This window comes from Sander lucioperca, chromosome 11 (assembly GCF_008315115.2).
Source record: "Sander lucioperca isolate FBNREF2018 chromosome 11, SLUC_FBN_1.2, whole genome shotgun sequence".
Classification (NCBI taxonomy): domain Eukaryota; kingdom Metazoa; phylum Chordata; class Actinopteri; order Perciformes; family Percidae; genus Sander; species Sander lucioperca.
Genome location: NC_050183.1, coordinates 14,480,849 through 14,507,769, shown reverse-complemented (window position 1 = coordinate 14,507,769; position 26,921 = coordinate 14,480,849). Strand labels below are relative to the sequence as shown.

The following is a 26,921-nucleotide window of genomic DNA, read 5'->3' as shown; positions in this document are numbered from 1 at the left end:
GGGCGAACTAACCTCAGGTACTGCTCTGACAAAGGCAAGCTAGTGGGAAATGTTTAAGGATTAACACAAAATCTGGAAGACTTTTGTGACTTAATTTTGAAAGAAGTAAATGTGTGAATGCATCTAATTCCTTTCTTTACTGAAATACTGTACGTCGGCAGATTTTGGAGGGATTGCGACATGAAGATGTGGACAGAGTGTGCGTTTTAGTTTTTGCAGTGTATCCGGTGGATGAGCTGATGAGCGTTAATGGATGCGCTGACAGCACAGGAGTTAGTTTTCAGCGTCGCAGCACTCAGACAGATCGATACACAGCAGCTCAGCTTTCAGCTCAGCCAGGCAGCAGATCTGCTCCTGCCGACACACACACACACACACACACACACACACACACACACACACAGGGTCCAAAATTAGCACCATCCATTAAATATGCAAGTAGCTTGTAGATTTGCTTCACTCACCAGCCAAAAAAACGGTGGTAATCTATTGAGTGGCTTTTGAGTAGCTGGTTAATTTTAAACATTCACTAGACATTTGGCTGGTGGACGAAAAAAAATAATTTTTAACCCCGTGCACACACACACACGCACGCATGCACATGTACGCACGCACACACACACACACACACACACACACACACACACACACACACACACAAAACACACACAGAGAAAACTTCTCAATGGCCAGTTGCTGATAGCGACAATTGTTTTTCCTAATCACATTTGCTCTAAAATCTTCGGTATGTGCACGAGCACAGACATTCAGGAGGGTCATTGTGTCAGATATCACATGACAGCACGGTGTCGTCGGAAAGAATTGAAACCAGCAATAACCTGCAGTGCAACAACTTATCCGTATTTGATATGGGTTTTCCTCAGCTCATGGAGAAGTTGAGGAGGTTTCACCTTATTTTGAAAGCCTGAAAATCAGCAAAATTGTGAAAAGAAAAAGAAACTGTTTCTTCTTTCCCGCACTACAGTTCAATTAAAGTGCTCGGATCTTAGCTGACTGTTCCAGCTCAATGAAATAAACCATGAATGTCTCATCGTCCTCATTCCCAGGCATTTACTTCCTCATAACCTTTTGCAAAAGTCACCTGATGCACCTTTAAAAATATTCACATATATTCTGACATAAAGGTATTTTGGTTAAAGGACATTTCTGGCACAAAATGAACCTAGGGGTCAATGACATATGTGTACCGAGTTGACCGTTATCTGACGAACGCCGCGTTTGAGCTACGTTATTGGTTACTGGTTGCACGGCGTTCGTCGTTCAACTGGTCATGGCTGTTTTCCCAAGATAGCGCCCGCATGTATACATGAACGCTACTGTCTTTATAATCTATCTTTTTAGCAAACTGTCTGTACACTTACAAAGTTCTCAATGCTTCTGTTTGCATGTAGGGACCCTCATTATGCTACCATTGAAGTGTGGTGCTATTTTGAGCCTTGTTAGTGGTATAGAAATAGAGATTTACCCTGTGCCCCGAAAGCTAGCGTTAGAAGCTAATCACCGGTTTGCGCTAGCTTGCTACAAGCTAGAGACACATTCGATTAGCATGAAAACATTTCCCAGAGAACGGTCGACTCGGTACACATATGTTATTACCCTTAGGTTCATTTTGCGCCGGAATTGTCCTTTAAAAAGGTTTCCTTCGCATTATGAAGGCGGATTAAAACGCAGGATTAAAGGCTGAGTGCCGTGTTATGTTGTGCTTAAATCCAGTGAGAAGTTGCAGTGTGGAGGGGCAAGCTGAGGTTGAGATATGATTATTGTTTTTGTCTGCTGTGCAACACACTTTTTCCCTCCATACATATTTGTGCTGGAAAATCTGCCTCAAATGTTCTAACAACCACACCCAAGCATCTGCCCACACCGCCAGTTATTATTGTAACTATGACAACGAAACTGCCCGAACCATGACAACTTCTTTTAACCCAAACCTTGACTTTACCCTAAACGTCCTGCTGATAGAGGCTTCAGGTCAGAAAACATTCATCCTATAGAGCATGGAGATACAACGTATTATTGTAGTAAGTCATTATTATTACAACAAGGGACTGGTTGAAAACAGTGTTCTTAAATTGGCTGTTATGTTGACAAGAGGATTTTTTTTATAAATGAGGCTACAGGAAACTTTTTGTGTCAGTAGTTAACGCCAAAGGCACCTGACCAAGTCTCACTTTTTGGCGCCATAGGAGTGAGAATATGTTGGTTTATCCAACGTCCCTTGGTTTAGGGTTTCCTGTGCAGAGCTGGAGATGTTGACTACATAAAGCAGTGATTCAGAGCCAACGGCTTGAGGGGTGAAGACACACACACACACACACACACACACACACACACACAGACACAGACACAGACACACACACAGACACACACACACAGGTTTGTGGCACTATCTTTGTGGGGACCTGTCATTGACGTAATACATTCCCTGGCCCCTTACCCTAACCTTAACCATCACCAAAAAATGCCTAACCTTAACCCTTACCCTCACCCAAACCATAACCTAATTCTAACCCTAATCCTAAAACCAAGTCTTAACCCTCAAACAGCCCTTTAAACTTGTGGGGTCCAGCATTTTGGCCCCACAAAGTTGTTGGGACCCCACAAGTATACTGGGCTCCCGGTTTTTGGACCCCACGAATATAGTTAAACAAGCCCATACACACACACACACACACACACACACACACACATACACACACACACACACAGTGTCTGACCTATTTTCAAATGCCACAACAAAAACTAGGAGAGCACAAGAAGCGAGGAGGAAATAAAAGACCCCTTGGAGATAAAGGGAATTAATAGACATGTGCCGTTTTAATCATATGCTCACTTTGCTGTCAGTTGCAGGATCGGGAGTTCTCTCTGCGTTTTGGTCTCCATATGAATGATACCGCGCACATGGTCCATTACCGCCACTCTGGTAATGGTAACCCAACTCTGACAGGCCTTTGATAGCATATGTGGCTTTTTCAGAAGTGAACGCTGAGACCGAGGGCAGAATAACAGATTAACAACCCTAATTTGTCCTGAGGTTTTAATGGCCAGAATTATATGCAATCCGGCCCCTTCTTCTATCAATCTAAGTGTCTCTGTGGTCGGTTTGAATTCGCAATCATAGGCAAGCCATGTGCTTTCAATTTCTACTGTAGACTAATAAAGGCCATTTGAGAAAGGGGCATTTTGATTGGGGGGAGAGAGGGGGGTAAACCTCGGAGCTGCAAAGCGTGGATGTTTGACAGTTACAAACGCAGCTATGGCAGGTTCGGGTTTCCTCCGAGGATTGATTCTCTAAAGTGACGCAAATGTGGAGAGAGGACAACACACACACACACACACACACACACACACACACACACACACACACACAACCTGGATTCAATAATCCAGACCGCTCTATTAAGATGAGAAGACCGACACACGCTACCACTGTCAGAAAACCTCAATGTTAAAACTATGGTGGCAAAGAAAGGTCAACAAACTTTAGTCCCTGCTCCATCAGAAGGTGGAACGTTTCCTGACAGCACCCTAACTGTTATGTCTCCGCTCGATTTTTGAAAATCAGTTGTTTCCGTTTGTTATAGTTTGAGAGTCTGAACTGTAAATAATCCACTCCCCGCTGTTGGAAATCAGATCAATCACATTCTGAACTCTGAGCCTGAAAATCTCAAGTTTTGTTACTTTTGTTTCTTGCCAGCTTTCTGTTTCTGAATTTGTTTTCGTCAGCGAACAACATCATTTTTTTTTTTTTTTACTGGATTCGTGTTGCCTGGGGAATCTGGGTGCCTCATCTTGTGTTTCGTGACACACATTGTAGCACCATACAGGTTTAGATATGTTTGAGACATAACATCCTCATCACAGTCAGACAATCACAACCACAGCCAATCAAAAGCTAGAAGCCTCTCGTGAAATTGCACACAAAATGCTGTCAAAACTCAAATCAACAATTTCCACTGCAGCTTTCAGATTTCATCTAAAAGAGGGAGAGAAAAAAAAATTGCTAAAGTTTCAAGGAGCGAGTTTGAAAGAAATCCTGTGCCATCGCAGGCTGTTGTCATGAACCATTCGTACATACAGCGCGATATATGCTTCTGCGTTAAATCATGAAATCAAGGAGAGGGTTAACTTTTCCTGCTCCAGATTTCTTACCGTGGTCAGAAAGAACAGGGGAGACACTTTGTTTCTCTCACTAGGACTCTGACATTGCTGGGAGGACTTTTTGGGGGCTTCTATGTGGACCAAATTGCATGTGAGAAGGCTATATAAGACTTATGCAGTCAAAAATGTTTCACTTTTTTCGGTGAAATAAAAGCATGCATGTGTGACCCTTGATGAGATCATTTTCCAGTGTGGCCCCTATAGTGAAATTGAGTTTGACACCCCAAACGCTGCAGCATTCTTTAAAAAACTGAGCAGTGATAATTTAAAGACTGATTTGCGGTAAATGGTGTGAAACATGAAATACACTCGGCTGCTTGCAGCTGCAATTCAGCATACAACATCAGCAATCCGAGTCCATTTGCCCCTCATCCCTGCATACAAAGCCGGTGTTTAGGTTGCCTCCCAGTCTGCTGTCTGCGCTGTATGTCTGCATATATAGCATGACTCATCTCTTCATCCTTCAGTGGGAGTCAGAGGGAAAACTTCAAAAGGAAAGGCGCCCGCACACTAACATGTAGCCTTGAACCAACCAGCCAAGAGTTCGGCTTTCTGCCTCTGCTTGTACAGCCGCAGGGGAAATATCTCTTCTTTATGAAATACAAAGCTTTATCCTTCAAGCTTTTATACCAGTTCAAGATGCAATTTACCCACATGAAGCTGTCATAAAGAGAGGCGAAGTCCCTCCCCTTACAATGGACCACCATGGGACCTTATTTCATAATGTAAAATATGTATATAGTGAACGGGGAGAGACAAATAATCATCTGATCCAACACTAGACCCTGAGGAAGGCTCAAGCCGATACACGTTGGTGTATTTTTAATGTCTTGCCCTGTTAATTAAAGGCCTTTTATCACTTTTTGTAACCAACCTTGAGTGCCTGTTTTTATATGACTTTTATAGTCATATTTCTACCTCCTTTCAATGATCTGATCCTGTTTGAATTGAGCCATGAACACATGATGTCCGTCAATTTTAAAAGATAATTTTGCAAGTAAAGAAAGTCTCTGGTCCAGGGTTTCCCCCAGAAAAGATGTTTAGCCCGGTGGCGAGTGTCTTTTGTTTGACGAGGGCCCGGCTGGGGCCAGGTACAGACTGATGGCAGCATTAATGTAGAGCCCAATAGTTTCTGTGATAACAGAATCATCGACGGAATCGCCATCCATCCATCTTCGTCCGCTTATCCGGTATCGGGTCGCAGGGGTAGCAGCTCCAGCAGGGGACCCCAAACTTCCCTTTCCCGAACCACCTCAACTGGCTCCTTTCGACGCGAAGGAGCAACGGTTCTACTCCGAGCTCCTCACGGATGACTGAGCTTCTCACCCTATCTCTAAGGGAAACGCCAGCCACCCTCCTGAGGAAACCCATTTCGGCCGCTTGTACCCTGTACCCTTGTATCCGTCCAGAAATGCTTAAAGCTCTGGGTGTGGAGGGGTTGTCTTGGTTGACACGCCTCTTCAACATTGCGTGGAAGTCGGGGACGGTGCCTAAGGAGTGGCAGACCGGGGTGGTGGTTCCCCTTTTCAAAAAGGGGGACCAGAGGGTGTGTGCCAATTACAGGGGTATCACACTTCTCAGCCTCCCCGGTAAAGTCTACTCCAAGGTGCTGGAAAGGAGGGTTCGGTCGATAGTCGAACCTCAGGTTGAAGAGGAACAATGCGGATTCCGTCCTGGTCGTGGAACAACGGACCAGATCTTTACTCTTGCAAGGATCCTGGAGGGAGCCTGGGAGTATGCCCAACCGGTCTACATGTGCTTTGTGGATCTGGAGAAGGCGTATGACCGGGTCCCCCGGGAGATACTGTGGGAGGTGCTGCGGGAGTATGGGGTGAGGGGGTCCCTTCTCAGGGCCATCCAATCTCTGTAAGACCAAAGCGAGAGCTGTGTCCGGGTTCTCGGCAGTAAGTCGGACTCGTTTCAGGTGAGGGTTGGAATCCGCCAGGGCTGCGCTTTGTCACCAATCCTGTTTGTAGTATTTATGGACAGGATATCGAGGCGTAGTCGGGGTGGAGAGGGGTTGCAGTTTGGTGGGCTGGGGATCTCATCGCTGCTTTTTGCGGATGATGTGGTCCTGATGGCATCATCGGCCTATGACCTCCAACACTCACTGGATCGGTTCGCAGCCGAGTGTGAAGCGGCTGGGATGAGGATCAGCACCTCTAAATCTGAGGCCATGGTTCTCAGCAGGAAACCGATGGAGTGCCTTCTCCAGGTAGGGAATGAGTCCTTACCCCAAGTGAAGGAGTTCAAGTACCTTGGGGTATTGTTCGCGAGTGAGGGGACAATGGAGCGGGAGATTGGTCGGAGAATCGGCGCAGCGGGTGCGGTATTATATTCAATTTATCGCACCGTTGTGACGAAAAGAGAGCTGAGCCAGAAGGCAAAGCTCTCAATCTACCGGTCAGTTTTCGTTCCTACCCTCACCTATGGTCATGAAGGCTGGGTCATGACCGAAAGAACAAGATCCAGGGTACAAGCGGACGGAATCGCGAAATTAAGAATTTAAAAAAGCTATAAGACAGATCTCATCGGGCCTTACATTAAAGGATAACTACCTGGAACCTATTTTCCTATGTTTTTGTGTCTAAGTGACTGATGGGAACAACAATCTCTGACATTGGTCCAGTATTAAGTCGTCGGCAGTGGAGAAACAGCTACTATGTAAGTTAATAGGGCAATTGTGCAGCTTGTATTTACCTTCACAAAAGTGCTGTTTTTGCCGCTAACAGACTCAGATTAATATTCTAAGTTCCTGACAACATTATGGAAAGGATCCCGTCAGAGATAGACCTTTAAAACCTCTTTGAGACCGTTCTGTTTAACGAGAAACAGGTCTGAAGTCGCTAGTGCCATACCCACCAGACTCTATTGAAAAAAACAATACTTTTAGCATGTATAAAGCCAAATATTTTCACACGTAAATCGGTAAACTGTGTTTATTTCCACCAAAACTAGAGTTGTGATGGTTGGAAAAGTGGAAAGACGACCAAAAACGGCTTTTCATACTTTTATTTTGTTTCTGTCGACTTTGAATGAAGTGTATTTTACGATGCTAAAATTACTGTTTATTTACATGGAGTCTGGTGGGTTTAGCGAACAAAATCTTTTTATGTTTAAAAAAAGGATCTTACTCTTTAAGAGAAATGTCGACCTCCTTAGAAATCCTTTCCATAATGTTGTCAGACACTAAGAATAATAATCAGTGGCAAAACAAGTACTTTTGTTAAGGTAAATACAAGCTGGACAATTGCCCTATTAACTTACATTGTAGCTTGTTTCGCCGCTGCCGACTGCAGCGATCTCGCTTAATACTGGACCAATGTTAGAGATTGTTGTTCCCATCAGTCACTTAAACATAGAAACATAGAAACATAGGTTCCAGGTTGAAAAAAACAGTAGTTACCCCTTAAGTCAGTGCTAAAAGCTAACTGGAGATTTAAAAATATGACTGTGTCTAAGTTTCCAACCGAGCTGCCGCAGTGTAACTGTAGTTTTAAAAATACATTAAAAAATTATTCCCCACACTGGGGGTAACCCTGAAGTACAAGGCTGTGACAATACGTAATGAGACAGACTACTCGCCCCAAAGTCGAGTAAATGAAGGGCTCAATTCAAACGGAATCACTACTGTACATATTTTTTTTACGAAATATAGTCCCACGGGGGTCCACCGGAAAGAGGAGGGACTTCACCGCTCTCTATAATGAAATATTACACAAACTTAAAGCCAGCACAGTTGCATATCTCACACGGCACTGGCTGATTTGAATCAACAGCAGGTTTCCACATGTGGGAGTAAATCATTCCTCCTCTGCAGCTCTGCCATCTTTTTCAAAATGATTTCTGTTATGTCTCAATGCTGCAGAAGGAAACGTGCTTTCAGCTTTATATACACAGTTTAGAACATCCATCCTCGGGCACAATCTACGTCCTAATTTATGCGTCTGACCTATTTTTGTCTGACGGGTCAGAACATTATGATTCAAAGGTCATATTTTTCTACAGTGTGTCTTCAAGCCAAGGTCTTAATTATCTCCCATATTTACAACCGTAGCGCTTCATCACAAAAGAACACTGAGCTTTAACACACTGGTTTCCAAACGGTTTGGCTTGTAACTCCTTAAAAATGCAACTGCGTCTTCTTCTGCACGTATTTGACAGAGGAGTCTTGGTAAGTATACACTAGAGGTAGAAGAGGAGCTCAGATCCTTTGTTTAAGTAAAAGTATAAATACCACAGTGTACAAAACACTCAATTAAAAGCCCTGCGTTCAAAATCCCACTTGAGTAAAAGTAGATTGTTACCCTTAACACTTCTATTCTATAACACTCAAACCATCTTTTGACACACTCACTTTTGCCTTTTTTGGTCACTTTGTTTTCGAAGCTTTCCTGACGTTTTTGACACTTTTTCTTTTCTTTTTTTTTTCAGCGATTTCTTTTAACGTTTTTGTCGTTTTTTGAAGGTATGAAGGTTTTCACCGACAATTCTTGTCAGTTTTTTCAATGTTCTTTTGACATTTCCCCCCCCCAAATGCTATTTAATTGAATAAAACACCCAAATTAAATGAAAGTAGTAAACTGATCATTTATTTTGCTTGTGAAGAGCGTTGAAGGGAACCATCCACGTTATTTTCTTTGACAATTAGGTTGAAAGAAACCCAAATTTCTGATATAGAATCGTTTTGAAAATTTGAACCGAGGACAACATGAGGGTAAAGTAGTCCTGATTATGCTATGCATGCATGCAAGTCATTCCTCTTGCACTACTGTACATATTGTATAATATCTGTACATATTGTATAAGCCCTCAAATACACTGTACATACTGTATAGTTATTTATTCTGTATTACCATAGTCATACATGGCCTGTTCATAGCCTGTACACCTGTAGTAATAGACAATCATATAGACACATATTTGTATCTAATTTACATTAACGTGACACGCGGGACATGAACCCATGTCTCCTGGGTGAAAGTCCTGTGTTGTTTGACCCATCCACCACCCCAACCTACCTCCCTACGCGGAATGTCGGGCTTTCATACTACTCTCTACCGTTGACTGTCTTAATACTACGTCATCTTCAAGCGCCGCGTAGCTGCTGCTCTGCCCGGTGCGTTCTACACACACGCTGAAGGGGATTTCTGCGTCGTGTCTGACTCTGACAGCCACTGCCCAAGCGTCCGTATTTTATGAATTCGGAGTGAGAACGGGTTGGGTGGGATGACAACACAAGGGTTGAAATTGTACTTAACTAAAGTTCTTGAGTAAATGTATTTAGTTACTTTCCACCACTGGTATTCCCTGTTGGTCCAGATTAGACTGAATATAATTTAAAACCGGCCCAACTTTGGATCCTGGATCAGGTTTTGGTCAGTAAGAACCGATTAGACGTGTAGTTGTAACGAAATCTGTTAATATTTCGTGCCAAAGTGCCAAAGAAAGAGTTGAAGTGAAGGTATGAGGAGGGAACTCATTCGAGTATAAGGAATGAGGTGCGATGCAAAACCTTTAAAATGTTTCCTCTTGATTCTATAAATTACCACCTGTTTAAAAAGTCAAAAAGGCTTTTAGGTAAAGAAAAAACAACAGTCTGTTTTTTTTTTATGCTGCAGCTTTCTATGTCTCAGAATCGATCAGACAGTTTGTTCCACAGGAACGAGCGGATTTGATCTCATCCTGCTGGAGTTTCGGATTTCATGTCATTTGACCTTTTCCCCAATACAACCCAAACTCTCCACATCAATCTAGCATTACTACAAGCAACCCCCCCCCCCCTCCTCCTACAGCTCTGTCCTTCCAGAAAAAGGGAACCGAGTAATTGCAGCAAGCACCTCCACAGTTATTTCAGACCCATAATGCACCTGGCAAAGCTCCCAGAATCCATTACTCTGGCACAGAACCAGAGCCAAACTACGCCTCTCATCTTCTCAGTTCAGAACCAAGAAGACATTATTTAGCTGTGTGGCTTTTCACACGCAATGCTTGATTCCAACTTCTGAAAATATATCTGCAAATGTTTCATTGATGGATTCATATATCACCTTTTGATGTTTGATTCAGTCTTTATCTGAAACGATTTGGAGACTGTCCTCCCCTGGAAAATACTACCATAAGTTGTTTGTACAAGCAGCAATTACGACCTTTATTCACGTTTATAGTGACAGCGCCCTCTAGTGGCCGTAGTAGTTATAACGGGAGCAAAGCAGGAAGTAAGATGACGAGGTAGTATAAGATCTGCAAGTTACGCCGGATGTCCGTCACCTTCCTCTTTCTTTGTGTTGGCATTCTAACCTCCGGTGGATTTGTGAGGACTATGGTTAACTGCTCCTCAGATCTCTGCAGGGTAAATCCAGACAGCTAGCTAGACTATCTGTCCAATCTGAGTAGGGAGACTACTACTACTAATGCGAGACTACATTCAGCGTCACGTGCGTAATCTTCAGAACTTGTAGTAACTTCAGTAACTTATGATTTTTACCCAAACCACAATCTTTTTCTTAACATACAGTAACCAAGTAGTTTTGTGCCTAAACATAACCAAACTGTGACCATTTCACAACGTTAAAGATGTGTTCAAAACCGTGACCATTATGTTCAAAAATGCATTCAACATTCTCTGATTTAGATAGGAGGTACTATTTCTGCCAATGCTAGGGGCATTATTTTATGAAACGCAGCAGCCAGACCCACGTGACGCGTTCATCCAATCAGCTGCCGGTTTTAATTTTTTGGGCGACAATACAGATTAGCGCCGCCTGCTGTTATGGAGACGTATTACGTCTTGCGCACGCGCAGAACGAACGCTGAAGTCGGCGTCGCTTCGGGTGCGTTCAGAGGCACTTTTTTGACCAACTGATCAGTCCAACTGCCTTTTCTGCCGACGGTCGGCCGTCTGGTTGGTCTGTAACTGCCTTAAGACAAATCAATTGCAGAGAAATGCTTAAATCTGCTCTTTTTTCTGGTCTTTTAAAGTTGAAGGCTGTTAGAAAAAACACGTAATGGTCCAATCATTGCCATAATGTAGAGCGGCCGGATGACCAGAGGGGTGAATCTGTCCAATAACACAACACAGATGTACTCATTGACATCTCTTTCAGTTTCTGTCCACGACTGTAACGTGATCGTGGGTCATAAATGCCATCCGGTAACTAACAGAAGCACTAAAAAAAATCACAATATTTTAGTGCAGTTGAAAACCAGAATCAGAAAAATATGTTGGAAAAGCGCAATTTAAGGGTTTCAAGGCTTCGAATATAGACCTGTAAATGTGCACTGTGCAGCAGCTGTATTACTGTATGTGGGAAATATGGATATCAGATAGGGATTCAGTGTTAGCAGATACTTGATATTTAATGATCTGTATCAGGGCCAGGGACAAACAAAGAAAAACCTTGAATTGCAAGATCCTTATTATCCATGTCAGTGCGTACATAATGGGAGAAACAGTATTACAGTATCTATAAGAGACAGAAGAACTGTGGAAGGAAGGGAAATATTTGACTCATGCAGAATTTCAGTTGTGAGATGGCCAACCAGGATTTAGGGGTTATTAGTGCGCTGTGGGGCTGGCAGTGCAATGGCCCTGACACACCAACCCAGTAATCGGCTGTCGGACCGTCTGGCGAGGTCAGTGACTCCAGTCTGTTCGGTGTGTTCCGTGCCGTCGTCTGTCGGACCGTCTGCCTTCATTTTGGCCGACCTGACTTGCTGGGTCGGAGGGCAGGCAGTCGAACTCAATGACCAATCCGATTGGTGGAGTGCTAACCCGGAAATGACGAGCGGGATGAGCATGACTAAGCCTCTCAAAATCTGATGAAAATCTTTTAAACTGACCTTTGTTGATCTAAAATGAAGACAGATTCAGCAACTGCACGGCCTATTTCTCACTTAAAATGTTTTCAGAAACACGTTTCGGTGAACTATCTTCGTAAAATATGAGATCGTATTCTGAACGAGCCGCCATTATGCCCGGTTGTAAAATCTGGGAGCAGCCAGACCCACGTGACGCGTTCTTCCAATCAGCTGATAGTTTTCATTTTTTGGGCGACAATACAGATTAGCGCCGCCTGCTGCTATGGAGACGTATTACGTGTCGTGCACGCACAGAACGTACGCTCAAGTCAGCGTCGCTACAGTGTGTTCTGATGCACTTTTTGGACCTTGGGGAGCCGACTGATCAGTCCGACTGCCTTTTCTGCCAACGGTCGGCCGTTGGGTTGGTGTGTCAGGGGCTTAAGACTTTATTTTGTAAGATAGCCACAGTGCTTGAAATGTGCCAACTTGTGCGTTTGTGCGCTGTTTTCAGTCGCTCAGTGCAAGAATCTCTCCTCACTGGGTATGTGTGTGCTGTTAGTGAAGACTTTCAAAGGAATCTGTAACCATGCAACAAGAAAATAACCCAGCATCAAACAAAGCGCAGGCATGATTTCCATAATGAATGAGGTTACAAAAGCTGGTTTCAAGCCTGAAATAAAAGGACATCTAGGCTGTATCTGAGGTGGGAAACACACATTAGAGCATCTACAAACGCTGCAGCATTCTTTAGAAAACTGAGCAGTGATAATTTAAAGAATGATATGTGGTAAATGGTGTGAAACATGTAAAAACACTTGACTGCTTGCAGCTGCAACTCAAACAATCAGCATGTAGAAGAGACAGAAGAACTGTGGAGGGAAGGAAAGTATTTGACTCAAGCAGAGTTCCAGTTGCCACATCATCTTCCCAAACACACCTACGTAGAGATTACCACAGAGCAGAGACAAGCCTGGGCAGCGCCACGCCAACACTACTGGAGCATCATCGCCACAAGCTTTTTCCCAGCAACACTTTCAGTTTATGTTGCTGGAAGAATTTAGCCAGCATCAAACTCTTAAACTTCATCAGAAAGCATGCACCATGTGGGAACACGGGTTGTGTCAGAGCACATGTTCCTACCTGTTCAAACTCTCTGAGGCTGTGCATCTGTACCAGTGGGCCTTTATTCGTCTCATCACACGAGAAATCTGCACAGATAGAAAAAGAAAGATGTAAATATAAATCTAACATATCCTTTAAAGGACAATTCCGGCGCAAAATGAACCTAGGGGTTAATAACATATGTGTACCGAGTCAAACTTTCTCTGGGACATGTTTTCATGCTAATTGAATGTGTCTCTAGCTTTAAACAAGCTACCGCAAATGGGTGTTTAGCTGCTAATGCTACCTTTCTGGGCAGATGGTAAATCGCTATTTTATACCACTAACAAGGCTCAAAACAGCACCACACTTCAACGGTAGCATAATGAGGGTCCCTACATGTAAACTGAAGCATTGAGAACTTGTGTACAGACAGTTTATTAAAAAAATAGATTATAAAGACCAGTCGACCAGTCGAATTACGAACGCCATGTTTGAGCTATGTTACTGGTTACTTGTAGATATCAACGTTTTTGTGTCATTCTGAGCACTTTAAGGGCTTCATGTAGTGAGTTTGACAGATCATTCTAAACTGCCTTTGCGAATGAAGACTATGTGATTCGGTTGAAAGCTCTAGACCTTAAGTCAACCTTGAGTAGAGATTTTTTTCTTCAATGGAAGATCAACCTCATTTTTAGAAAAGCACACGCAGATCGGGTTTGTCTAGAAGGCTGTATTAAATGCTAATAAATGCATTTCATATGTAAAATGCACAATAAATCCTGACTATACCTATGCAACAGATTATAGTTATTTTGATCTTTTGGTAGTTAATTCAGCAGCCAGTGTTCATCAAGTTGCATAGCTGTCATGGAACTGTGGATATCAAGGTTTCCATTATTCTGAGCACTTTTAGGACTTGTCCTCCATTCTTGCGAGTTAACCCTAATCCCTAACCCAAACCCTAACCCCTAACCCTAAACCCTTATCCAAACCCTAACCCAAACCTTACCCCTTGACAAACAATTCAAGACTGCCTTTGTGGATGAAGGCTGTGTGATTCGGTTGACAGCTCTAGATGTTAAGTCAACCTTGAGAGATTGTTTTGTCAACAGTTGTTTTTTTCAGCCGTGTTTTCAGAAAAGCACACACAGAACAGGTCTGCCTAGAACAGGGACCTTCAACAGGGTAAACAGGTCCTCAGAGTTAATATACATTAACATGAAATCAACATATTATTAGCAAAGATGAATTGGCCTATTCGTACAAAAATAAAACATTTAATTAACACAACATTAATGATACACTTTCTAAGTAAGGTAGCCATTAGTGTAGCCCTCCACAGATACAGTTAAGCTTAATGATTTACTGTGCCTTCCACATGTATGTTTCACATTAAAACTTGATATATGAATACCATTATCCATACATCTATTTTCATCCATCTGGCCAGTTTAATATGCTACTCATTTGTTATACTGTAGTAGGGGGTCCCTGCTCTGTCTCTTTTTCAAGCAAAGGGGTCGTTGGCCTAAAAAAAACATTATAGATCGCTGGTCAGAAGGCTGTATTATAATGCTCATAAATGCATTTCATATGTCAAATGCACCATAAATCCCGACTGTACATACATTTGAAATAATTCAAGTGTGGCTGAGGACCATCAGTCAAACGGAGCAGAGCTGAAATGTAAACACAGCAGCTTCTCTGAGACATCCTGATCAACCCTCGCCTCATTAAAACCCTATTAAACCTGGATATATGGGCCGTGTCCACACACACACACACACACACACACACACACACACACACACACACTCACACACACAGTCCAGCTGAAACACTTCCAGAGGTAGACGTCTCAAAGCCAAACTTAGCGTCTCTAAAAGGCCAGGAGCGTTCCCAGAAACCTCCACACAGGAGGGATTTGTGCAATAGTTTGTGTTTTATTCCCTTAACAGCAGGCCAATGGGGTGGGGTGCCAGATCCCGGGGTGGTGGGGGGGGCATTGTAATAAGACGGCTTTGGCAGAGCACTGATTTCTGACGGTTCTTTAAAAATTGTGGGCACATTAAATATTATTAAAAAGCTGGAAGGTATTGTTGATGGAGTCCTGGAGCGGGCCGTGGTACAAAATATTACACAACACTGATATGAATGACGCACTGGTACAACCATGCAAACACACACACATAAAAATGTTGTGTTAGTGTAATTGTGAGGTCCCTTATTTACATAATGTGCTCCTTTTGTCCTAGTCTGGATCAACGGAAGTACATTTCCAGGATCCTTTGTCCCGCTGCTATAAGATTCTTTAACAACTCCTGAAGAATGCATCACAATATATTTGTACAATATGTTTTTTTACAATTATGTTACGGCTATTTGTGGTTTTATTGAGGTTTTAGTGTGGAAATATGGTTGCTTCTTCGAGTTGCTGGACATCTGAATTCCCCTATGGGGATGAATAAAGGATTCTATCCAATCTACATATCTAAAGCCTGACATCGGGTGCATCACCTTCCGCTCTTTTTGTGTTGCCGTTCTCAAACTCTGTATGCTTCGGGAAACAACAACAAACTACGAGCTAGCAAGCTACACTCTGAAAATGGCAAGTTTTGAAGAAGATTTGGATTGTGCAACAAGGCAGGCCTGGTTGTCTCTTTCGGGAATGATTGTAAAGATTTCAAAGAATATGTTTACGGCATTTACTATCTACTGTACATAGTCTCGTATTGCCAGCTCTAGCTCCAGCGCTGTGGAGATAGAGCTGGCCATAGGTGTAGATTTCGGGGGGGATGCAGGGGATATGTCCCCCCCCAATATTTAGAAGAGGTAGATTTATCCCCCACAAAAAAATATGAAAGACAAGCCCAAAAGAGGTAACAATTAACAATGAACAATAAAGGAGAATACTTAATAATAATAATTTCCTTTATGAAAAAAAGACATTTCCAGCATGAATTGATGCAGAAAAAATAAAAATGTACCACAATGCCGTAAATTAAGTGTTTGATGCTGAAAATTGTATGTGGGAGGACCCCCACATCCCCCAGTTTCAATGTGCCCCCTCCCATTGTTGAAACAAAACCTACGCCCATGGAACTGGCTACACCACAGATGCATTCTGGGATGAGAGAGAAAAACACTCTGGGTTGTTTGCATTGCTTTAAACCAATCACAATCGTCTTGGGTGGCGCTCAGCTCTGGACGCAGCGACGGTGGCTCTGCTAAATAGTCTCAGGAAGGAACTTGTTTTGGTGGAACATTTGGTCCCCGCAAAAGAAACAAGCCACATACAATATTAAATGAAGTTAACTGTTGACACAATACAGTAACGTGAGCTATTTAAATTAACTGCACGTATCTCTGTGTGTACGTCGTCCACAGCAATCCCACCAATCAGTCCCAAAACGTCCCAGTTAGAGAGGAAATGATCTAAACATATTCTTTGTAAATCTTTACAATCATTCCCCAAAAGAACCAAGCAGGCCTGCCTTGTTGCACCAGCCACATTTTCTTCAAAAGTTTTCAGAGTGTAGCTTGCTAGCTCTAAGTTTGTTGTTGTTGTTCCCCGAACCAAGGGGGAAAAGTAAAAGTTTTTTTTTTGGGGAAATGCACTTCTGTCGGCGCCGGATGTTCTGGCGATTATCCGGTAAATGAACTGTCATTGATCCAGACTACTATCTGCAAAAACACCAAAACAACTTTGTAACTACTGCAATAATAACGACTTTATAATTTAACGGTTCATTGTTAAACCTGCAAATAAATGAGTACTCACAGAGTACTTTTTTTGTACTATAATTCTACAAATTTCACAGTTCTTTTGGGGACACGTCTCAGGAAATTATGAAGTATGAGAACACCCACACCTATTAAAGGGGGGCGGTGGTTGTTGGAGACACACTCATTCATAGATACTCAAGGTGGACACAGTGTCGCTCCTACAAATAGCTAATTAGTCAACACTGCAGCCTGTATCAGGCAGAGGGTAATAAAACTGTAATGAGCTGTTTATACTGTTTTTTTTCCCTGGAAAAATCTACCAGTAAAATCTTCTAGGTACAAATGAGACAAAGAACAGATTGATTAGAAATGAGATTAAAGTGAAGCATCGAGCAGAGTTGGGCTGCAACTAAAGATTATTCCTATAGTCGATAAAAATAGTGATTTTGGTGCTATCATAGTAGTTCCCCTAGCACTCCCATTCAAACGGCCATTTGACCGAAAAACGAAAATTACGGTCAATCTTAAAAGTGGCGCTTCCGTCATAATTATGCTTTTAAACGAAAGTTTGACTCAGGTACATTCACAAAAACACCCTAGGTTGCATTTTGGCGAGAGTTACGCTTTAAAACAGAACAAAAGTTATGAATTATTTTGACTAATAGTTAGGATCAGAGGATTTTACGTGAATCACAGACTGGTTCAAGTTAAAGTTTAGTCAGAATGCTGTATCGAAACCATTTGTTTGCTACACTGTAAATGCTATAAAACTGAATAAAATGCCCAAAATGTAATGGAAGAATGGAAGAATGTTGTATGGGTTCCATAAAACGTACATCAGTGCATCCACGTTAATTTTTTGGGCCATTTGGTTGAAATAAAAACCAATTTTTCTGATATAAAAAAACTGTTGAAAAGCGGGTCGAATTTGACACAAGGGTCAAATACATTCGGCATATTTACTCACCCATCATAGGTCCAACGCTCTTCGGCCTGGCTCGTTTCTCTGCACCACAGTGCCTGAAACAAGAGACAGCTATCAGCACTTCCCTCAGACTCAACACTGTCCCATGTGTCTACCCCCCACCCCTAGCAGCCACACACACTGCACTAAAACCCGTTTCCCACGTTTATGGTAATGAACTACCCTCCCACCGACAGCCTACAGGTATAACCTGCCTGCTGGAGTCCAGTCTGCTTCACATGTCACACTCTGAAAAAGTCTGGGTTAAATTCTGAAAAAGCACAGAGGGTCAGAAATAGTCCCTGGATGAGCAGAGCTTCCCACTGACATGTCAGAGACGGCAGGCACACTCACACACTGGTGGTGGTGGAGTGGAAACTGAGTCAGCAGCGCATGCTTTAAGTCACACAGACATCACTCACCAGCTGAGAAAAACAGTAAACAAAGACACTGAGTGGAAGAATCCAGGAAACCCTTCCACCAAGTAATGTGTTTGTCTTTATCGCTATAGTAGTGTCTCTGTGTGTGCTTAACATGTTGTTGATGCGTTCTAATGTGTGTCTATGCACTTTCACCTGTGTCTACTGTGCTACGATACTTGTGTTATGTTTTTCTCATGCCATCAACCTGCCAGTAGTCATGATCTGGAATAGTGGTTGTGTCATTATAATTGTCTATGCCTTTATGTCTTTCTTGTTTTATGTGTATTTGTTGTATTGTTGTAGCGTTATCTATTGTTTTAAGCCATCGACCTGAAAGGGACTGCAGATGATAATTAGCCTGTATGGCTAAATCTGGTACATTTACATGTTGAACTCTGTACTCATGTTGATTAATGTGCATTGTCCCTTTTAAATAAAGACATCTGAAAAATGAAAATAAAAATAAGAACTTGCCCAGACTTTAACAAGTGAAGAAAGTGTGAGTAAATGATTTATTGATTTAGATGTACATTCATGCATGCATTTATACATATAATAATCTAGACATGCACTAATGATTAGTGAATGTGTTTGTAGAGGTTTTAGAAACACAAGTGTAACCAAAATACTTCATTGGTTAGCAACGTGAAGGTTTGTGGTTTTTCTTTACTTTAAAAAGATCTCTGGCTTCAGAGATTCACGGTCTCCACGTGGCTTTAAAGTTGGTCGATAAGGACGATGTTTTTAGGATCAGAGCAGCGTGGGCTGGTGTTTCTCCCCATTAGCATGTCCTCAGGGCCTTTTAATGAATAATCAATGAGCCAGATTAAGTCAAAGCAGCAGATCCTGCCACGCTGTAAAGATGTTTAACTAAAAGTGAAGATCAGAAAGACGAAGAAGCTTCACGTCGGGGTGAGAATGTAATTAGGCTCCACTCGTCGTCTCTGAATAACAGGAATCAAGGCTTTCAGGGAGCGGATTTAACAACATGATGACCACCTAGGTGTGTGTGTGTGTAGTCGTTGCTACAAGACCTCCATGCTGGCCTGAACACTTGGTGGCGACAGCTGGGGGAGATGTGAGTAAATGTGTGACAATAGAAGCTGAGTAGACAACAGTGAAGCCTCCAACAGCTGCTGTGCGACAGCACAGCAACAGATCTCTGATCAGCTGACTCGAGTCGTTGCGTGAGATAAACATTTGTGCTCTTATGTGTGGCTACTTGTCATCAGACCTCTGCAAATCTGCTCCCTGTTAACTAAGATTGAGGCTAGAAGGAAAACAGCTCTGGCGATGACAGTTAACTTTAGACACCAAAATGACTAGTTAAGTTTAGGAAAAAGATCGTGGTTTGGATTAAAACACTCCTGAGAAACAAACATATACTGAACCATATATTGACTGGTTTTCGGACGTCCCGGACCTCCTCAACACAGTAAAACTGCACATTTTAGAGTGGCCTTTTATTGTGGCCAGCCTAAGGCACACCTGTGCAATAATCATGCTGTCTAATCAGCATCTTGATATGCCACACCTGTGAGGTGGATGGATTTTCTCGGCTCACTAATACAGATGTAGACAAAATTTTGAACAATATTTGAGAGAAATAAGCCTTTTGTGTACATAGAAAAAGTCTTAGATCTTTGAGTTCAGCTCATGAAAAATGGGGGCAAAAACAAAAGCGTTGCGTTTATAATTTTGTTCAGTGTATGTTTCCTGGGTAAAAGTAATAAAGTTATATTATAACATCAGAGAAGTTCCGATCCCAAGCATCTATTACTGTAATTGTGTTGCTACTCTCTCCCTCGGTTGTGCTGCTTCCAGTGCATTTCATAAATTTGAGCTTTTATCCAATCAGATTTCCCCCCTGCGTTGCCTCCGGGTGAAAAATCCACTCTGAGGCCTTCAGAATTCAGAGTAAATCCCTCTGCTGTTCAAGCAAATAGTTGTGGATTGTCATATTCTTTAGCCAATCAAATTTTGAGTTTGCCTGTTGAAAGGCCAGAGCCTTCTATAGCTAGCCCAGCCACCTACATCGGCATTTTTCGGACCAGTTAGCCAACTGAAGCAAAACTACCTAGCATCACATAACCGTAGCAGTAACTTTAGTTTAAGTTCGTTTTGAGTTTTAGACGTAAAGTTGATGTAAGAAAGGAGGATGTACTTTTTTCTTCAAATGATGAGCAGCTTTGGTAAGTTGAATGGATTTTGCTGCATTTTAGTCAAATGATTTTACTAGCTATTGCTGCTTGTGTTAGATTGTTGCTGCTGGTGTTCAAGGTTTGAGCAGTGTCAGTGGCCGCTGTGCCCTTCTGTGTGCGTGGTGACATATGTGTTAAGCCCTAGCAGCTTGGCTGGATTTTATGGGGAAGCCTCATGATCACGGATTGTGTTATTTGTGTTTCTGTTGTGTGTTTGTGGTCGTCGTTTGAGTAAATGTGACCGGCTGTGGGTTGGTTTTTGTTTCTTTGGTAATTACATAAATGTTGGGGGTGGCAGTAGATCAGACGGGAGCGTGCCTATGTTCCCACAGCCCTATGTTCCCACATTTCTAAGATTTTTTCCAAAACTAGGCCCTATGTTCCCACAGTTCCTACATTTCTAGGATTTTTTTCCAAAATTAGGCCCTATGTTCCCACATTTCCTTTTTCATAAATTTGTATCAGATTTTATCCCCCTTTCTCCCAATTTGGTAGCCAATTACACCCAACCTATTATCCAGTAGCAATGGACTACGGATGGAATGTAACCCTAACCCTAACATAGGGCCTAATTTTAAGAAAAATCTTAGAAATGTGGGAACATTGGGCTGTGGGAACATAGGGCTGACCCCGATCACAATGTGGAATAAGATGAACCCTAAACTATTAAGGGGGAGAACTGTAAGTCAAAGATGTAAACACATTTCTCAGTACCAAAACATATGAATGAATTAAAGGTTCAGTGTCCCAGCAGGCTTGAAGAGGTTAAAATGATATTAGTGAGCAAAGATAAGTCAGCCGTTTGCTTTGAAACGAGTGAAACCAGCTCAGCCAATAGCTGCCCATCATCCAGGAACAGCACATGTGGGAGTCCAGACCTCATTATGTAACTCTGGCACAAAGGTCCTCTTCTCATTGCAACAAGACTTTTTACTTTATGTATCTGCATTCAGTGCAGAGGGGAGGCTTTTCTATTCACGTTAATGAATGCAAGCACACACACACACACACACACACACACACACACACACACACACACACACACACACACACACACACGAAGAAGCCTTACCTTCCTCTATAAAGATATCCGCTCATTTTCCAGCTGCATAAATACACCAATACACTCCCAGTTGCCCCAACAGCCGCTCTCCCAGTATCTCCTCCACCGTCAGGTGAGTGGAAGCCCTCCGTCTAATTTCAGTGTGCCTCCACTGACCTGAACACATCCGTTTATCTTCCAACTGCAAGCAGAGCTCCAGCAGACGCAGCCAAAACGCCAGGCGAAAGAAGCAGAGCTGTGAGTTGGTAGGAATCCTCCAGCTACAGCCAGTAGTTTGTGACTCCTCAGACCCAGAGAAGAGTGACCACAGTCAGGCTGTTTGGCCAGCGAGGCTCCCAGAGGAGCGAGCCAAGCACCCAGGCAGACATTTGACGTGGCAGAGAGCAGCAGCAGCAGCAGCAGCAGAGCGGGGAGGTAAACACCAGTGGGGAGCAAAGGTACACACACCGCTGCTGCTTCAGCATGAAAGACTGATCTGTTTCAGCATGCTCCAAAACAGACGCTTCACTAGGTGTGTGTGAGTGTGTCAGCATGTGTACAAACCACCCCAACGTCTTCCTGCCATGGCTGGGAAACCAGTCACTAAGATGTCAATTGACTATTTGCCTCCGGCATTTTTTTTTAAAGCAGGGTGGAGCACAAGATGGGCACCCATATGTGTGTATTTTCATGTGTGTGTGTGTGTGTGTGTGTGTGTGTGTGTGTGTATGTATTTATGCATCCCCTCCTCCCCCTGCAGGTGTGTGTGTGAGACATGTTGGAGCACGTTTGACCAGCAGGTAAAACAAGAATCCAGACACCAACCTCTTTTTCTGCCTGCAGGTCTTGCACACGCACACACACACACACACACACACACACACACACACACACACACACACACACACACACACACACACACACACACAAACACACACACACACACACACACAGTGCGTTTCACTATCTTTGTGGGGACCCGTCATTGACATAATGCATTCCCTAGCCCCTTACCCTAACCTTAACCATCACAACTAAATGCCTAACCTTAACCCTTACCCTCACCCTAACCATAACCTAATTCTAACCCTAATCCTAAAACCAAGTCTTAACCCTCAAACAGCCCTTTAAAGTTGTGGGGTCCAGCATTTTGGCCCCACAAAGCTGTCCGGACCCCACAAGTACACTGTATTCCCGTTTTTTGGACCCCACGAATATAGTTAAACAAGAACACACACACACACACACACACACACACACACACACACACACACAGTGACAGATCTGAGGATCTTTTCTTCTAAAACCACATTAACTATGTCTATTATCTCTCGCTTACAAAAGCAGAAGTTCGACGGACAAACAGTGCAGCTGTGTTGACTTGATTCAAACAGACAAGCAGCACATTGAGGCCGGTGGAGGCAGAGTCTGGATCAACGTCCGTGGAAATTCCTCCTCAGTGCCTCTCCAAACAGGAGGGTGTGGTCTGCAGTGCATGTTCTGGACAAAAAAAAACAACTTTTAGTCTGAACTTGAACAAGCTCTTATTTAACTGAACAGAGAAACAGACAAACTATCAGGGTCATCCTGGAGTCTGACTGGCTCCCATTTTAATTGGGACTGCTGAATCAGTTGGAAATGAAAACACCTCCAGCCTTTCAGGGTACATGATGGTCCACATAGAGCCCCCAAAAAAGTCCTCCCAGGAAAAAAGTTCCTCAGCCATCACAGAATTTAGCAAATCAAGCAAAACAAAGCATTCTGACTACATTTTTAAAAATAGGCTACCAAACAGCCGACTCACAGCAACATGTTTCACAGCCTGAATATGCAAATGCTCTACTTCTGTGGGAATTTCTGAGTCTCAAACTCTGCAAAAATCTGCCAAAATTCTGCTTTGATTGTCACGTAATTGCAGATTAAAAACTGTCTTTTTAGTTTCCAGGCGAACCAAAATTTATTGTGAACCTAAATTGGCATGTGGGCCGGATTAAAATTTGTGAGGGGCCAGATTTGGCCTGTGGGCCTTGAGTTTGACACCTGTGCTCTACAGTATTTGTGTAAGAGGTGTCAAACATGCGGTATGGCCCTTTAACTATAACTAAAGCTGGATGTTTCTGAACAACTGCAGCATTGGGGAGTAAAGTTTTTGCAAAATACATTCCACATTCAGGACTCTCTTTCCCTCCCTTATCTTTTTGCTTTCTCTCTCTTTCAACCAGCAGATGTTCCCTCACATACCTGCGTCACATTCCACACATGCAGCTGGTTCAGTCAGGAGCGCCGAGGGGCTGAAGGACTACAGGCCTGCAGGTCTGAGCCGGGAAGAGACAGAACATCACAGGATGGACCTGAGCCAAACACTTTTTGCAATCAGCCAACACAACAAGCCTCTACTCTGTGAGTTACTGCTCCGTTCACTTAGAGTCCTGGATTTTTATCATTATGTGTTCAACTTTTTGTACGTTGAGTTTATAGTCTCAGACGCTATGGGAGATAAACGGAAAGGACCATGATGATAATGTTTAATTTAATAGAAAGCAAACTTGCTAGTTTTACTTCTTCAGGACTCTAAAAAGTAAATAAATTCAAAACAAGCTGAGACAGGAAAAATCACTTTTTGGTTGAGCTACTTGCAACTCATACTTTTGCAACCTGTGACAAAAGTTTGCGAGTAGAAAGTGTTTTTTTTTAAAAGGGGCGACAAGCCAAAAAGTTGGGAATTAGTGCTCTAATAGAGTTGTCCAACACAAACAAGAACTTGTCACACATCATTCCTATGGGCTTTCATTATACCTGCTTTTCAAATATTTGTATTAACTTAATTATCTGCATACCTGAGCCTTTCAAGATGACTTGCAACGGTCTATTCCTATGTGTATTATATTGTATTAATACAGAGATGTGTCTAGAATTAGTCTGAGACAGATTGCATCCACATATGATACAGATGAGACAATAGGTTGTCTCATAATACATCTCCAAATGTGTGCATCATTTCTGCAATGTTTCTGTGCAGTTTGTTCTGGATTTAGAATCAGTCAGGTTGGGGTGTGACAGCTTGATGTTCTGGGTTCATCACAAAGTCAACCCAGATGAGTGATGTTGGAAGATTGTTATTTTGGTTTGAGGTGAGGGCGTCTGTCAGCTCCCTGACTGAGCGAAGGAGGGCGGGACTTACAGGAAGAGAAGAAGGAAAACAGTCAGGAGACGGACGTGAAATGAGGGAGGAGAGGGGGAGTCTGCTGACAGTAACTTACACCCTGTAATTATCCTGATCACACCTTTCCTCCACACTTCTCTTGTCACCTTCCTCCCTCACTAACCTCCTTCTCTGTTGAGGCAGCTGTCATAGAGCTGAAGATCTTTACCTTAATTTCTATCATTTTACATGCGCGGTAAATGAGCTGTAAGGTGATGCATTTCGATTAGCGCGAAAATGGATGCTGAGGAGGTGAAACGGAGGCTTGTTCCAACTTCCAAGTAGCCTATAGCCTACGTTAGTGATGAATAAATTATGTTAAAAAAATTATAAATGACTCATTCTTGACAAAAGGCAAAAGAGCTGTGTGTGTGCGCACATTTGAATAATGTCGGCTGTAAACGGGTTCGGGCTTTTAAAAAGCTGTCAATCAAAATGTACCCGATTACAGCTCTAAGTTCTCACCAGATCAGCTGCCCGCGGTCGCTAAACCTCTATCACTTAAACCTCCTACTTTCAGACTATATACTGTAACGCTCAACTTAAAGGTAAAATATGTCGTGAGTATGGCTTCTACGGTTTGTAAACACACCGTTCAAAGTTAGCCCCTCCTCCCTACAGCAGACATTTCCTTAAGTTCCCAGCTAAAGCTAGCACTAGCTAGCTAGCTGTTGGTTGACAAGGTGCTATACCAAACGCTCTAGTCCAGTGGTTCTCAAACTTTTTTCAATAATGTACCCCTTTTGAATTGTCTCTTTAAGCCAAGTACCACCTGAGCAGCGCTTATCATTTTCGGTAGAAAAAAAAAATGTATATAAACAGGAACAGTACAGCGCTGTCAGCGATAGATTTACTAAACAACGGCCTTTTAACTGAAAAAACATTTAACTGCTAATGAGAAAAAGAGACAAAAACTGTAAAAAAAGACAAAAACTTGGAAAAGATGGTAGAAAAAAGGAAGGAAGTAAGGCAAGAATAGATCAAAATAGTATCAAAAACTTCAAAAACAGTGACATAAGAAGGAAAAAGAGAGAAACTTGTAAAAAGTAGAAGGACAGTAGAAGGAAGGAAGGCAAGATTAGATCCAAAGAAGGAGACACAAATGTCACATTTTTGGTAGGAAAAAAAAAAGGTCATAAAGTCAAAGTACATAAAGAGGAACAATGTTCTGGACAACAGCCTTGTTACTATTAAAGTCACGTACCCTCTGCAGTCCTCGAAAGTACCCCTAGGGGTACACGTACCCCCATTTGAGAAACACTGCTCTAGTATACACGACGTTCCACACGGAAATTCTGCCGGATGTCCCTCATTTAGGTAGGATATCCGTTGCCTTGGGCTTTCTTTATGTTGGCGGTCTAACCTCCGGTGGATTTCTGAGGACTATGGTAAACTGCTCCTCAGATCTCTGCAGGGTAAATCCAGACAGCTAGCTAGACTATCTGTCCAATCTGAGTTTTCTGTTGCACGACTAAAACTACTTTTGAACGTACACATGTTCCACCAAAACAAGTTCCTTCCAGAGGCTGTTTTGCAGCGGCACTGCGGCTTTCAGTGTTGCCAACTCTTTTCCAATGAAAGTAGCTAGCACCAGCTCCAAAAGTCGCTAAAAGTAGCTAGATGACGTCATACGCTCATTTGCATATGTGTGATGTCAATACGCAATAATTTGCATAAAGCTTAGTGGTTGTGTCAGCACGGTAGAAAGAAATAGGAATCTTTAGCCAAATGATCACAAACTCACTGCAGGAATTTATATTAAATTGTTATTATTACTTAGGTAGTCTATCTTTGAAGTATGATAATTAATTCTACAAAGGGAGTGTAACAGGGGGGACCATAATTTACAAAATAAACATCATGCTTTATTGAAGAAGTTAGAGAAAATGCATCTAAAAGGACTCCACTGCATTGCCAGTAAAATAGGCCATACATTTTTCTTCCAGAGACAGAAGTCCTGAGATCACTCTCATGGTTACCAACCAAGCAGTTCTCTGATCAGTTAACACGAAAGGTTAAAGGAGAATTCCGGTCGATTTCAACACGTAGCTCTGTTATTGTTGTCACGTAGTGCTGTCAGTAGCGAGAAAAACGAAAATAATCGGTGTTGCCTACACAGAGTTATGCTACTGCTAGCTTTCGCACCCAGGCTGCTGAAACGGGGCAAGTTTTAAAGGTGCCTTTAGCCTCTTAACATGTTCGAGATGTCATTACAAGTGCCTTTCCATGCGAACTGATTCCTTCCGAGTGAACACAGTGAATATGGCTGCAGTAG

The 26,921-nt window shown here is 42.6% G+C and overlaps 1 protein-coding gene across 1 annotated transcript in view; it reads right to left on the bottom strand.

The window, feature by feature from the left end:
• The window catches only part of LOC116054874 (phosphodiesterase 4D interacting protein), a 152,815-nt gene extending 130,777 nt beyond the window's left edge, over positions 1-22,038 (bottom strand). Inside the window, exons 1-3 of the mRNA XM_036007021.1 lie at positions 21,475-22,038; positions 17,783-17,835; positions 13,126-13,193 (exon numbers count right to left, since the gene is read on the bottom strand). Coding sequence (XP_035862914.1) covers positions 13,126-13,193; positions 17,783-17,835; positions 21,475-21,500 — 147 coding nt within the window. The 5' untranslated portion in view covers positions 21,501-22,038. The remainder of the gene's footprint in view (positions 1-13,125; positions 13,194-17,782; positions 17,836-21,474) is intronic.
• Positions 22,039-26,921: the final 4,883 nt, after the last annotated feature.